This window comes from Gymnogyps californianus, chromosome 14 (genome assembly GCF_018139145.2).
Source record: "Gymnogyps californianus isolate 813 chromosome 14, ASM1813914v2, whole genome shotgun sequence".
NCBI classification, from domain to species: Eukaryota; Metazoa; Chordata; class Aves; order Accipitriformes; family Cathartidae; genus Gymnogyps; species Gymnogyps californianus.
Genome location: NC_059484.1, coordinates 1,957,819 through 1,973,432, shown reverse-complemented (window position 1 = coordinate 1,973,432; position 15,614 = coordinate 1,957,819). Strand labels below are relative to the sequence as shown.

At 48.0% G+C, this 15,614-nt stretch overlaps 1 protein-coding gene across 1 annotated transcript; it reads left to right on the top strand.

The window, feature by feature from the left end:
* Window positions 1-3,502: 3,502 nt before the first annotated feature.
* On the top strand, window positions 3,503-12,434 carry PAIP2 (poly(A) binding protein interacting protein 2). The gene is made up of 4 exons (XM_050905532.1): window positions 3,503-3,583; window positions 8,140-8,299; window positions 10,741-10,920; window positions 12,195-12,434. Exons 2-4 carry the CDS (start codon window positions 8,162-8,164, stop codon window positions 12,258-12,260), a joined length of 384 nt encoding a protein of 127 aa, XP_050761489.1. The 5' UTR covers window positions 3,503-3,583; window positions 8,140-8,161; the 3' UTR covers window positions 12,261-12,434.
* The last annotated feature ends 3,180 nt before the right edge of the window (window positions 12,435-15,614 follow it).

The window sequence follows — 15,614 nt, the reverse complement described above, 5'->3', positions numbered from 1 at the left end:
AGGAGGCTGAATCTTGATGAAGTTAACTTAAGCAAATACATCTGGCAGACACAAGATGGTGTGTTTTGTGGAAGTAAAGTCTTGATAACTTGTCTTTCCAGTTGTAACTTTCTGCTGTTGCATCCTCACAAAAAGGGGAGGTGTGCAATCCCTTTTGTGCAAGAATTAAGTGTAACTTCAAACATCTCCTACTGTGATGGTAGCTGTTTCTCGGGAGACTCTGTGTATAGAGTGGTGAAATGCTAATAAGCAGCTGATGGCGCAGATTTTATTTATATACCATATCCAAATTATAAAATCTTCTAATGCAGTGACTCATTCTTGCACTTTTACAAAGGTAAGTTACCGATTTGTACATGGCACTCATTAGTATGCAGAATTTTGTTTGTGTTTGTATGGAATTGATTAAATGTAATGCGGTGATATAGTCTTAAAAATACTCTACAGCTTTCCTAGGCCCCTGGAAGAAAGTGCAAGCAACAGCAGCCCTGCAGTCAGTTCTATTTTGACTAAGTCACAAGGATGTACTTGGACCCTCACTTGCTTATGATGACATTTGTCATTCATCTGTCTCCAAGAGGCTGCTGAGTTCATCAGCCAAGCAGAGCACCTGACTTCAAAGCAGTCATTCAGTGTTTGGCAGTCATCCCCCTTGTCTCTAAAGGTGGTAGATAAGAATTTATTGTGAAGGTCTCCACCTCCCACAAGCATTTTAATTTTCCTTACAACATGCAGTTAAGATTAATGTGTTGAAATACTACAGCTCTGTATGTTTTATTTTTAAAGTAGCCTTTCCTTAGCTATTACCTGCATCTTTAATAGCTGTGCAGTTCGGAGATCTTGCAGCTAGTGTCCTCAGCCTGTTGTAAATGCTAACCTGTGTAACTGCTGGGGATTAAACTGTAGGAGGATGTTACATCATCTTTAGTGTCTAAACATAAAGAATTCCCAGGTGTAAAGTAGTTATGGCATAGTCCAACTTCAGAGTCAGAAAATGCCTTGCTCCTGTCAACTCTCAGTTTCTGGTATCGGCGGATGTTAGGTGCCTAACGCGTGTGATAAGCTGTATTTAAGTCTTCACACCTGTACATGTGCAACATGATGCTTTTATACATCAGAAAGTAAGTCAAACCTAATGTGCTTCTGCAAAATGTCTTCTGTTTACATGCAAAGGACAGGGAGAGAATACATGCCTTACGATAATTTCCGATGAAGGCATCAGAATAACTTGATCTTGAGGACGGATGCCAGGAACACACTTTGGTGGCAGACTGATATGTGGTCTTGCCACGGGCTGCTTACTCTTTGGAAATAATTGTATCTGCACTGTAAAGGGGTGAGGAGAAATCACGCAGAGCATGAGACTAGAGTGTGAAATATTAGACAGGCTTTGCAATTTAGATGCCAGCTTTCATACATGAATTTCGACTCAGAAGAGTAACCCTGGAGGCTGTTGCCTCTTTGCTGTGTGTGTAGTTCAGCAGAGGTGCAGCAAGGCCCTGGGCTTGCTGAACACTGTGGGAAATAAGTAGAAAGAGAAGCCTCCATTATAGATGAGAAAGCCACATGTCACGCTGGATTTATTAAAATAAGAGTTGGAAATATTTGTGGAAATAAGAGCAGTAAGAGCACAGTATTTTTGATATTTTTTTTTTATAAGGATGATCCTTGCCAGGGGTATTTTAAGGTTGTACTTGCTTAAGGTAAGCATTTAGTGAGCATATGATGGGCCATAGAGAAAGCTCTTATGCCCTGGAAACAAGTTGGTAATGGTGACCAATAAAATCAGTATAAACAGCTTGATTCAAGGGAGAATATGTCCCTGGAAAATCTGAGAAAACTCAGACTTCCTGTAGAGTTGGTTGTCCCTTACGAAAATTTAGGAGGAAGGAAGTAAAGAGGCTGAGCAGAGAAATGTTAATGAAATTGTTATCCTCAGATAGCCCGTTTCCTGCTTACAAGCAGCCCACACAAGTGTTTGGATAGCGCAGGAGACTTTCCAGCCTAGCAGGTGGTGTAACGCGAAGAGCTAAGCTGAGCGACTTGGGTCTGTACAGTGCTAGCTCACTAACTGTTCTTGAGCCTGAAAAAACCTGTTTGCGTATGGTAACTCTTCAACCACTAATGGATTCCAGGGTTATCCAAGGTTACTTATTTCTGTGCAGCTCAGTCCTCAGTAACATACACTTTTGGGCTTTGCAGTTGTACTTTGGAAATATTTTTCTGCCACACATCTCCCACCTTGCTGTTGGGGCAGATGGCCTGCTTTTTGTGGTGGATAGGTTTGTGTCCACTCAACGCCCACCTGGGTTACGATGGAGGTGGCTTTGTGACCCTGCGTTTTGACTCCAGATCAAGTCAGATTGTGTTCATCAGGGGCTTAGACAGAACAAAGGGCTTTTAACTCCGTCGGTGTCTGGTTTCTTTGCTTTTTAAGAGACTGTGAAGATCAGAGGACTGGAAAAGCTTGTACCTAGGCAGAGTACTTGAGAGGATGGGTAAACACAGTGAGCAGCACTGCTCTGAAACCTCTGTGCACTAGTTTTAGCAGGTAGTGTCTGAAAGAGTCATTTCCACCTTACCTTTAAGAAAAAGGTGGGGGAGACTCAAAGAAGAGAATAAAAAATTGCTTTTTCAACCCATTTTGTAAATAGGGTTGAAGTCTGAGCACTTAATGTAGGTCCCAGAAAAGAGCATTCATTATGTCCTGTTTCCTAATAGCCTTAAAAATATATGTTTTGTAAACAGGTGTGTTTTTCAGAAAGTATTTAGATTTCTTTTCCCTCAGTGAAGCAGAGGGCTCAGCGGTTTCCCTGCGTTGGCCTAGCGCCCCCCCCCCCCCCCCCCCCCACCGAGGGAGGCTGGAAAATGTTCGGAGTCCTTGAGGCACGGCAGGGCAGCTTTTCTCGTGTGGTAACGCTCCCCAAGGCCTTTTCCCTCCCCGTGCTGTCCGCTCTCCTGCCCGGAGCCGGCGAGGCTGCAGCCGCCCGGGGCTGCACACAGGGTGCGGTGCGGTGCCCTCACCGCGCTAGGGCTGCTGCAAGCGGGGCAGGTTTGCCCTGGGAGCGGGAGGGTGTTCGGTGACTACCTCTGTGTGAGCACGACTGGCCCCGCGGGGCCTCCCTCGCCTCCATCCCAGCCGGCGCCACAAGATGGAGGCTTGTCCTGCCGCCGCGGGACTACGCTTCCCGGCGTGCCCTGCGCCGGTACCGCCGCGCGAAATGGCAGCCAGGCCGCCAGGTGGAACTACAACTCCCGGCATGCCGCGCGGCCCCGCGCCGCCCGAGGGCCCAGGTAACGGAAAGACTACGAGTCCCGGCATGCAGCGCGCCGCCTCCCCGCCAGGGCTGCCGGCCGGGCGCCCCGCGCCTGCCGCCGCTGCTTCCGGGGCAGAAGGGGGCGGTGTCTATGAGGTCACGCAGGTGGCGGAAGTGATTTCACGTCCGGCGGGCTGCGGCGCTGGGAGGGGAGCGGGGCGGCGGGCGCGGAGCGGAGCCGGGAGCGCGCGGGGGACGAGGCGGCGGCGGCGGCGGAGCAGCTCGGAGCCGGCGGGCGCACCCGCGGCCCTTCCCTCTGCGCGCAGGTGAGGCGGCGCGGGTTGGGGCGCGCAGCCCCGGGCCGCCGCTGCCGCCGCGGGGGGGGGCTGGGGGAGGGAGACGCCCCTTCCCCTGAGGCGGCGCCGGGCCGCGGCGGCGGCGGCCCCCCTTTCCCGCCCCTGCGGCGGCGGGGCCTGCGCGGCGGGGCCGCCCCGTGGCGCCGTCTTTATTGTCTCCAGCTCCATCCGGGTCCTGGCGGGGGGGGGCGGGGGGGCGCGGCGCGGCTCTCCGGCGGCGCGGGGCCTGACGGGACGGAACCCCCGCCGCGGGGGCGGCCCTTGTGGGCGAACAAAGCGGGCGGGGGGTGGCGGCCCCGGCTCCCCCGGCTCCCCGCCGCCGAGGCGCAGCGCTGCAAAGGCCGCACCGGCCCGTTGGGCTCGGGAGGCCGCGGGTCTGGCGGGGTGAGGAAGGGGCGGGGCGGGGCGCGCTGCGCCGGGGGCGGGCTGGGGGGACCGGGACCGGGACCGGAGCCACCGGCGCCGGGAGCTGGGGGTCTGCCATTCCAGTGTGTTTATCGCCACGGCGAGTACGCGACCGGCCCCCGGGAGGGGTAGAGCCCGTCCCGCCTCCATAACCGAGATGGTATCAGCGGAGAGCGAGCGGCGGAGCGGAGCTGAGCTTGCCCCCGCGGCCCGGCGGGTTCGCCCGGTTCCCGCTGAAGCGAAGCGGCTCCGCGAGCGTCGGCGCTCGTTCTTACCGAAAACATCGGCACCGAGAAAGGTGTCTTGGGGAGCGAACCCGACCGGCTCCGAGCGGTTTCGTTAGCCGGCCTGCCTGCCCGGCTCCCGGCAGAGCTGCGAGGGCTCTGCTCTTTACAACCGACTGGTTTTTTTAAGCCTCAGTGCTGGTATGCTGTGTAAATGAGTCGGCTGTTTTCAAGTAAACTCCAGTGCAATGCTTTGAAGTGTTTGTATCAGATAGCACTGGCATCCCTCGTGAATTTGATTAAGAAATCTATTTATTATACGGAGTATAATCAGTTTACTTGATAACTGCCACTTGCTAATCTAATTAGATAGCAAGAAACTCGGCCAGCACTCCTGACTCACAAGAGTAATCACTAGTTAATAAACAAATAACACCATCTTCTGCAGAAGTTCAAAGTACTCCCTGCTGCACTGAAACAGCTTTGCTTAAACTTCAGCTGCTACTAAAATCCTAATGTGCTGCTTGCTGTTCTGTGTTGCTTGTGGGTGCTGGAAGCAAATATCTTAATTTCCCCCTGCCCCCCCCCCCCTTTTTTTTTCTTTTTTTAAGGGTGAGGACCTGGGTTTTGCTACATGGAATTAGGCCCGTTGACCTTCTCTTCCGAAGTAGGCGGTAGATAATCTTCTTTCGTGATTGGGGTTTAAATGCAAAATCTTCAATCGCAAAGCTTTGAATTTTAATAATGGTTGGTCTAGGGCTCTTCATTGCTATAAACGCAGCAAAATTCAGAGAAGCAGGTAAACTAACAGACCTTAATGATGTTCTGGAGTAACGAGTTCCACACTTCATACAGGAAACCCTTTGAGTCAACTGAAATTCCTGTTGTTACAGGACTTTTAATTTCTGACTTCATTCCTGAGATAAAAATCCTATTTTTTTACTGTCTTTTCTTGTGTCCTTACACTGTTCTTCCTGCATCACCCCCATCCCCCGCCAAAATCCTGGAATAATTTGGGGCTGGATCTCCCATCACATCACTATGGCAGAATTCTCCGTGTTTTCTTTTCCTTAGCACTACTAATGTTCTATTTCCTGTTCTAGTGTAAGGAGCTTTGAGATCCTCTGCTTTCCACCTACTCCCAGATGGAAAATGTATTATTTTTATTCCCGACAGTAGTGTAGCCTGTCACTGTGGCTTGTTTTTTGCAGCAGCCTTCTTAGATTGTGACTTTTTGCAAGACTGAAGTGGCATTTGGCTCTCCTCCTCAGAATTGCCTGTAGCTCATGACTAAAAAGCCTGTATCTAATACCGGTGAAACGAGACTAATCTTGTCCTCGCAAATGAGCACAGAAAGCCAACGGGTTTGTATTTGAAACGGTGAAACAGAAAGCTCCCCATACAGTGTATTTTATTACAAGTTGCAGAAAATCAAATTACAAGGAGTGCTGTGAGTAAGGGACTGGCCTGGGGCTTCCTAACTGTTCGTGCAGGATAAGTGTTTGTTGACATGTTTTCCTGTGGGAAAGCATGAGCGGATTTGGGGCTTGATCAGATAAACTTCAGATATTCGGGTTGAGCCTCGGATCTTTCCTGAAGATAATCATCCATGTCCTCCTTGGGCAGTAATGGAAAAAGTTGTTTCAGTCCAAACATGAAACACTGCACTTCTCTTCCCTCTCTCCTAAAGCAAGTAGCTTGTGTTCGATGGGAACACTTAAGAAATTGGAAAACTTGCCCATGATTCAACAAATTAACCTTTCAAGCTTTTACACAGACAAGTAGGGGTGTTTTAATTATTATTTTCACCTTTATGGACTTGTCTAGGTGCTGTCTTCTTTGTACAGAAGTTGCCTGGAATTTGGCCTGAGTACCTTACGCTGCTAATGCAGAGTTATTCACCTGTAGTGTAAATTGTTGGTGTGCAGAAAGCCCAGTGGAATATTGATATCAAGATTCACTCCACACAAAAAAAGGTGAAAATGCTAGCCAGTTAAAAAAAAAAAAAAAAGAAATCAGGCTTTTTAGACTCTGAGGTCTTTTATTTCTTTCAGTCCATCCTGTTTGTTAGCTTCTGAACAGCTGAAGTTACTTAAAGCAATTTCAAGCTTGAATTGGGGTGTTAAATGCAGTGTGTTTTCCTGTTTTACGTTAAATGCTGCCAGTAATCCTTTGCAAGTTTGTTTTGAAAGAACATCAAAAAGAACCTGTTTTCTCTTGCTAGAATACCCGGGTTCTGGTCTCATTTGTTGTACTTCCTAGGGAGCTGAAGTGACTTCCGTACTTGGGTTTGCCTTTGATTTAAAAACCTTGAATAGAGCAAACCAGGCGAGTTCCTTTTGCTTTGTGCTTTTCTTAATTGATCATTTGGATGTGGCAGGTTTTTAAGCTGGTATTATCAAGAACACATTTTGAACCAAAACTTGCATTAATTTCATAGATAATAGGACCAAATGAAATATAAAGAGAAAATAAGAGCTGCTACGTGATAAGCCCTTGTACTCTAATGACAATGGAGGCTATATTTTGATATCCTCTTCTCCGAATAAGTAATTTTTTTGATTTGCAGACAATGAGCTAAAAATTAATTTGAGAATAAAATAAAAGTATTTTCACTCACTGCTGCATCGTTTCATTGCAGATTTTTAGCACTGGAAAAACATTCCAGTGTTGGTTTTTTGGTGGTGGGTTTTTTTTTTGAGCTCATTGCCTCGTATGCTTGGTATACTGTTGTCAAAATATTCAACACTGCCAGTATTAGTATCTAAAAATACTCAGCTTTTCCAGTATTAACGTCTGTACTTAAGCATGGTATAGGAAAACCAGCAGCATTGTCTCATTTACTTTACAACACAAGTAAGATTTTCAGTTAGAACCTAGGCTGTGAGCAGACTTGGGTCTCTGAACTCAGAGTTACGAGCTTCGCACGGGCTTACGAGCCTGACGGAAAGGCTGCAATACCGTTCGTACGACAAGGATTCAGACCAAATGTAGGTTTTGTCCTGCTTTTGACGGCGGTTAGGTGGAACAAACACGCGCGCCAACTGTACCTTCGTTCCTTGCGTTCAGGACGTTGCGATACCACGTATCGTGGACGCGCAGAAATGTCGAGCGCTCTGCAGGCATGACAGTCTATATGAATGAAGTGGGATGACAGGCAAGCACGTACTGTCTTCCAGTGCCTTATGATGTTGTCTTTACCTGAAGCTTCCCAATCAGTGGGCTTTTGCTAATGAAGTGGCTGTAAGAACTGTTGTGCCAGCTTGGCTCTGTGAGGAATCGGCGCGTAATGGTTTCTGCCTCGCTTGCAAGGTTTCCCAGCGGTGAAATGGCTGTGAAATTTGGTTCATGCGGTCACACAGAACATCCCGTAACTGAATTTGGGTAGGCTAAAAGTCACACCGAGGTTTCCCCTACCATGGGTATCCTTGGAAATTCCCCTGAAGTGTTGCCCACCGCCTCTGAAACAGTACGGACACCGGGCAGTTCATTTCCAGGGGAGTTTGTTGAAACTCAGGTGGGAGCTTTAAAAGTAATTTGGAAACCAAATTTTCCTTTTGTTTCTTGAATGTTGCCTTAAATACTTTCCTACTGGCAAGTACGCATGCTTTTTGTTTTTTTTCTGTCACTTTTCATTGGCCTTGGTGCTTGGCATTTGCTGATTTGGTGAGGTTTCATTTGGGAAATTAATTTGTCACTCGCATCTGCATACAATGGAAACGACGTTTCTGATACTCTCTCACTTGCTGCGATTAGCAGAGCTCCTCTGCTACAGTCACGGTAAAGCTACCTGGAGCTTTCAAATACAGGTGCAGCCTTCCCTTGGGCCGGGCTTATGCAGAAGCAGGGTGATGAGCGAATCTGCACGTCTTTAATTACTGCATTTCTTAATTGCAGACTTCAAATCAAAGACGCAGCCATGAAAGATCCAAGTCGCAGCAGTACTAGCCCAAGCATCATCAGCGAAGATGTGATTATAAATGGTCATTCTCATGAAGATGACAATCCCTTTGCAGAGTACATGTGGATGGAGAACGAGGAGGAATTTAACAGGCAGGCAAGTCATTTTCCTCTATAAATGTCTTGTGATGTGCTTTACCGTTTTCTAGCTGAAGGGAGAGGTGCTGTGGCTTAGCAACCGGGGTACAAGACTGGGAATCCTTTAGAGATGGGGTTTTTAGATAGGCTTGCTAGAATAATCCCGGGGAACAGACAGATCTCATTTTCTCTGGCAATAAATACTTATTTTCTATAATCTTGGTGGAAAATATGGGAAGTGCAGCGTGTACTAATGCATCCATTAATTCCCTACTTCTGCAGGAGGGAGGGGAAAAAAAAAATAGTTGACAGACTTTATGTGGCACTTTGGAAGGGACGGGTCTTGCTAGGCTGCTGAGCTGCAGAGGTGTTACATGTGCAAACATGCCGGCTGTGCAGTTCTGAAGTGGATACGTCCAGGTACATAACCTGCCTCGTCAACAGGGCTGTTGCTCCTAAGGGAGTTGGTGGATGTAGCTGTTGGGTGACAGTCCTGTTCGTTGCTTAATACTTAAGTGTCTTACAGCTGGCCTTCACCATCAGGTTGGAAGGAAGCCTTAACTTCATCTTTCACCTTGCATCTGGATGCAGTTTTCTCTCCTGTGGAGGCTGGGAACAGCCTACCTCTTTCCACCACCCCTTTCTTAATCAAAACTTGATCTCTGTACTCAAGTAGCTCCTTTCTCTGCACTCCGGCACAGTATGGCTGTGCAGAAGTCCGAGCTTCTGAAATAGGATACGTCTGCTGCTCACTCTTTTAGGGTGCCAGCAGGGCACAAAGCTAATCTGAAATTCAGGTTGCTTGCAAAATCTAAATTCTCTTGTGCGTATGCCAGGATGGTCTCAGTGTTGTTTCCTGTTCGGTGGGTTTTTCCTCCTGGGGACTGTGCTGTAGTTAGCATACAGGACGTGTAGTTCTTGGGGAAGGAGTTGAGAGTTGTGCCAAGAATAAACTATTTTCCAGGTACGGGCTCCATTTTCAGAGAAGAGGAAAGATGGGAGCAGGAGGGGAGGATGGTCTTATTCAGGCAGGCAAACACCATGTGGCAGCCCGGTTGCCCGCCGCTGCAGGCACATCTCTCTGTGGGAACCTGAACAAGTTAAACTTGGGCTGGAAAACACAAACAGGCAATATTAATTTCAAGACATTTGGGAAATTAAACGCTATTTAGTACTTGTGGAGCTGCCATTGGAGGCACCTGTAGGTGTACAACCACGTAACAAAAAACCTGGAGCCGGGCAACCCCTGCTGTAATACTAGCTTGTGGCTGCGTGCCCACAGCTGCCTTTTACCCGCACGCAGGATGGAGACAGTGCCTCACAGGAAGGATTGATCGGAGACTGCTGTCCTTGCTGGAGTGCTTTACTGCGGAAATCACTAAGTCGGTGCTTCGTGCAGGGTTTGAATTGTCTGGACAGTGGCTTAGAGGGTATGGTGATGGGTCCCTGTTCCCCAAAGCTGTGCGTCTTGAGCACCAAGTGAGCTGGTGAGTGTGTTTGCCCGAAGCACAGGGGACCTAGACTTTACAGGAATCCTGAACTCTGGCGTTAACTTTTTTGATTTGGTATTTGTGGTATGTAACTTAATTTCCACTTTAGGATCGAGTATGTGTTTGATTTCGGAGTGAAGGATAGATAGGAAAATTTGTTCAAGCTTCCATTGAGTGAACTTTTAAATCTGTCCTGAATCATTTTTCCGCTCCCTTATGTCTGCCAGGTCATTCACACCAGCTTTTATTTCCCTGCTTTCCACTCTTAAGTACTGCGATGCAGGACATGGAAAACTTGTCAGGATGAACTCCCTCCAAAGCTTGTTTACTGAACAACCAAGCAAAACTTTCCTTTAATCTTTGCAACGTGTGTCAGTTCTGCATCAGTTGATTTGTCCTGCTTATAGTACAGCAGGTCAGCATTCTTAACAACTGCTAAGATCATGTGGAGTTCCTTAGGAGAACTACATAGGGTGAACGCGTAATCTACAGCTGAGGAGATGCTGCTTGTTCCCTGTTCCAAGTGACAGGCAGTGGTTGGTTTTTTTCCCAGGAGTCTTGCAGGGCACTTTCCTAGGGAGCGTACCTGGCTACATGTGCTGTCCCTGGTTCCCTTCCTCACGCTTGCCATGAGTTCAATCCAGACTAGTTGGTACAACTGAAATTTTCACTTGGAACCAACGTTTTCCTTCTCCTTGAGCTCGTAACAAGCAAAGCTGCAAACGGAACAGCTAGGGCTGGGGGGTTCTCCTGCCATTCGCTTTTAACTGCAGCCCAAGTTCCTGGGACAAAGCACTTTTTCTACATGAAAAACTCAAAGCTGCTTGCCTTCCTGCAGCACAAGCGTGGTGTTCTGCTAGAAGTCCTATTGCATAGCTAGAAGGAAGGTCAGCTACGTGCACAAACCTTGGAATGAAGACACAAGCTCTCAGTAAGTTTGTTGATGAAGCCATTTCTTCTCCTTGTATAGATCGAAGAGGAGTTGTGGGAAGAAGAATTTATTGAGCGCTGTTTCCAGGAGATGCTGGAAGAAGAGGAGGAGCACGAATGGTTTATTCCAGCCCGTGATCTCCCACAAACAATGGATCAAATCCAGGACCAGTTCAATGACCTTGTTATCAGTGACAGCTCATCACTGGAGGATCTAGTGGTAAATTCAGTTTCTCATCATATTTCTAAAACTTGACATCTCTCTTTGTCCAAGGTTGATTTTTGTTGCTGATAATGGCAAGAGAAAATCCTTTACGCATAGGCCAGAGACTCTTAAGCCATGCCTGGCCATGGTGGAGGGGGAGATGTGGAACGGTTGGGTATGGGATGTTTCCTCAAGTGACGTGACCTATTCCGTGCTTTTCTTCAAAACCACATGGTGCCTTTCCTAGCCCATGGCATAAATTCAAGTGGCTTTGGGTGTGCGTACTAGGTTATGAAAGAAAGGCCGTGGGCGAAGCACGCTGACCCTGTGAAGTGCCATTCGGTGACAGGACTGCAAAAGCTTAATTCAGCATCTGTTATGTGTTGAGTAGGTACGAGCTGTGTTCTGAGGTCTGGTTTGGATCATGTGAACCATAGCAGATCTCTTTGTAGAAAAAAGGAAGAGGAAGCAGCTAAACTATGATTATTTCCCTCTTTCTTGCTGTATGACTTCTGTGCAAAGCTTAACTAAAAGGAAAGGGCAGCGTGTACACGTTTTCCCTAACAAAATACGAAGTTACTGATACAGAGCACAAAAAACACATCGTCACGGCACATAACTGCTGTGAAATTCAGGTGCAAACCCCTACTTTTCCAAGCTTAAGCAGCTGCAGGCAGCAGTTTTAGACTCAATTAAGAACACAAAAGCCTAATCCTCCATTTCTTTACGATAAAGAGCTCATTCTGGAGGTGCTGGCTGCCCACCTGTAACTGCAGGACATTGTAGAGCGGCAGCTTGCCAAGTGGGAGGACTGGGTACTCACAGACATAGAAATTTAAAAAATCAATACAGCGCTCGTATACGTTAAATCCCAGGAGTGGCTTAAGTTCCTGGAACAAGTCTCCTCCCTCTTAAATAAGCAAGATCTAAAAACCTCATGGCACGTTTTAACAGCTCGACTTCAGAAAAAGCTATTTCAGCATTAAGCGAAGTTGCTGTATTTGATGCATGCCTGTGGTTTTCTTGTTTGTTATTCCCTGAGCCCTCATCTGACTGAAACGTCCAGGTGGTGCTAAGGAAGGATGGATAATTCAGGTACTAGGACAGAGGAGCGGGATTTTCTAGTGATTATAGAGACTTTTGGTATATGCAAAAGCCCTATTACACGCCTGACTGTTACTCTAAATCCGTAAACTGTTCCTAATGCTGTCCGCCTAGAATTGTGTTCCGCTTGAAAATGGAAGATGAAAATAATGGTTCAACTAGACTTCTCTTTTTCCCTTCCTCAGGTCAAGAGTAATCTGAATCCAAACGCAAAGGAGTTTGTTCCTGGGGTGAAGTACTTAAATATTTGAGTAGACTGGGCCCTCTCTTGGTGGATGTAGCACAATTTCCACACTGTGAAGCCAGTATTAGAAGATTTAATTGTAAAAGCTCTCTCTTCTTGTCACTGTGTTACACTTATGCATTGCCAAAGTTTTGTTAGTCTTGCATGCTCAATAAAAGTGCTGAGACTGTTATTAAGTAAATCTGTCAAAAGTTTAATGGAAACGTAATTGGGCCCTGGCTCTCTGCAAAGGAGGCAGTGAGGTAAGAAGCACCAGTCAAGTTGAGACAAAGTACCACGTTTATAAAACCTTCTGCAGACTCTGTCTTTTTAAATAGGACTCGGAATTTGCTATGGATGGTCTGTTTTTAACTAAAGATGTGTTAACTGGTGCTAGTTTGCACCTGATAATGCCTTAACTTAAAAGTGAAAGCAAGGATACCTGATTGTTATGCAAATTAGCTAACTTTCCTTTGAAATATCAGTATTGTTACTAATGTTAATTTTTTCCCCTTAAAAAACTTCATGCTCCTTTTAAGCAGCGTGAGCTTTAACAGAAATTTTACAGACCTGTACAGAGTCGTAGATCTCAGCTACTGAACTAACATCCAAGCGATTGGAAGAAAGAAATTCCCTGTACTTTGCAGTATGTTATCATGTTAGAAACCTTTCACTTCCTGATTATGTTAAAGGAGATGTGAGTTTCATCACAATTTCTTCCAAGAGCCCAGATACGTACATAGCACTGCCTATGTAACTTTTAGCATACAACTTTATTATAGCTGGATTTAACCAAGAAAAAACCCTAGCATTAGTGATTTGAGTGGTGCTTTTCCCTTGCTTTGTTTAATCATCACTACACAATAGTCTACAGCACAACGACTTTTTTTTTTTTTTTTTTTTTCCTTTTAATAAAGCTAGAACAGTTTTGGCTTCTTAAACTTCATATTCGGGTAGGTTAAGCTGCCATACGTGTTCAGTGTGAATAGTGTTTAAGTTGAAAATATTGTAAAAAAATTATATTTTTTCAAAAATATTTAAAAAAATAAATAATAGTAGAACTGATGTGGTGGCCGTCTCATGAATATGCATCTTGCATGGAAACTCCTTTGGCAGCGTGCAGAGGAAAGGGATGCCGCTACGGATACGGTGCCTGTAAGGCCGCTTGTAACACGATAGCCCAAAACGCTCCTCTGAGGCTGGAGTCTGACTGCTCTTTTCTTTCTTTCCTCCCGCTTCAAGCGCTTTGCCTGGGCATATTTTCCTTCCTTCTCACCGCTGCTGATCCCAGTTCAGCTCCGCTGCTGCTGGCAGCACAGGCAGTCCTAGTTGACAGCTGATGGCACTATATAAAGCCTCCTGCCTGGCGCGCGCTGTCGGAGGCTGGGGCACGGTGGCTGTCGGGGCTGGGGTGCCCTCGGTCCCGTAAACCCGAGAGCTGCAGGAGGCTGTGGGCGAGTCGTGTGGTGGCTGCAGCGACGGCCTCCAGCAGCCCCCGCTCTGATCCGCTCTGGCTTCGTAACTTTGCCCGGCCTCGCTGTTAATGTCGTCTTTTTTTTTTTTTTAAGCTCTGATTAAACCAAATGGAAACAGTTCAGAAATTACGCAGTACTGCAGGACGGGAAGAGGGAGGCGAAGCCTTTACGCAGGTGTTACCCTACGGCAGAACCGCATCGCTGCGTTGGTCTTGCTGCAGATGGAAGAACCCCTCTTGGAGGAGTTCAGTCAGACCAAATCATTTTGCTGTTGCTCTGCAAAATGTTAATTGCAATTATCCCGGGCTCCTTACTTGAGCGTTACCTTCCCCTTTCCTAACCTGAGATCCGGCCTTCCTAGAAGCAGGGAAACTATCCTGGCGTTTCCACCGACTTGGAGATAGTTTAGACTCGAGCACCTAAAGACAGAAGGTCGGGAAGTAACGTACTACCATGTCCCGGCTTATTTTTAGCTGGAGTGGGAGTTTCACCGGAGAACCCCTTCACGGCTGGCAGCAGTTGCTTGTCGGTGAGCTTCCTCCTGCAGTTTCAGCCTGGGTGCGATTAGCTTGGGGCGATTGGCAACCAAATGCTGCTGCTAGGAGCCAGCTGCTTGTGAAACAGCCAGCCTTGCTGTGGTTTGGTTGCTTTGCTTTGTTTTTTTCCCTGCCGTATCCCAGCCAACGATGTAACACCGGGAGGTTCATTGAAGAGGTGAACTCCCCGATGGTCTCTGCTAGGACAGAGCTGCCGTTCGCCATCGCAGCCCCTGCCCTGCTGTGTTTTGGGGGTTGTGACTAAAACAGGGATGATGATGGCACGCCGGTGTTCTGGCTGTTGCTGAACAGCGCTTGCAGAGCGTCGGGGCTTTCTCTTTCTCTTGCGCTGGCCCCAGCGAGCAGGCTGGGGGTGGGCAGGGAGCTGGGAGGGGACGCAGCTGACCCAAAGGGTATCGCACACCGTGTAACGTCACGCTCGGCAACAAAGCTGGGACAGCAGAAGCAGAGAGGGGGCTTTTCCGCTGCTGAGAGCCTGGCTGGGCATTGCTGTGCTTGTGGGAGGTGGCAAGTGTTTGCATTTGCATCACTTGGGGTTTTTTTGGTGGTTCCCCCCCCCCTCACTTATTAAACTCTCCTTGTCTCAGCCCACGGGTTTTCTCACTTCTGCTCTTCCTGCACGGGCTGGGGAGCGAGTGCGTGGCCGTGCCGCCACGCCAGCGTGGACAGACTGTGACAGGGTCATGCAACGCCGGCTTCAACTTCCGATTTTGGTGCTAAACCCAAGCCCAGAAATGGGCTTGACTCTGTCGGCCATGGCAGCGAGGCCATCGGCTGCCTTCTGTCCCTGCTGCTGAAAACCAACCGGCTGCACGAGGCAGCGCTTCACCGGAGCGGCCGGGATCAAGCCGTCTGTCCCGTGCTTCCCCAAAGCAGGACGGGTTTGCCAAGGGCTTGTGCTGAACCCCCTCTCCCGCTGCACCGGGGTTTGGGCAGAAGCCCACCAAACACGCAGGAGCTAGGGCTGGACGAAATCCAGCGTGTCTCCACGTTGGGCAGCCCGGGAGAGAGTACGGAAAGCTGCTGAAGCCTTCGCGACGCAGAAGGGATGAGGGAATGGTGCAGGACGCAGCAAAGACACTGGTAGGGCAAGCGGGCTTGAATTTTTTATTTTACTATTTTTCATGTATGATCTTAAAACAGGCATCCTAACGCTGGTCTGGATACTGTACCCCACACAGAGCCCGCTTCAGCCGCTGGGTAGCCCTGCCGAAGCCGAGGGGCACAGCATGAAAATTCGTGGCTCCGGGGACTCTGGCTGGCTCCGATGGTGGCTAATGAGCTTCAGCAAGTGGCTAACGAGCTTCAGCAAGCACCGAATGAGTCTCAACCAGCTAAAGCTTGAGGTGG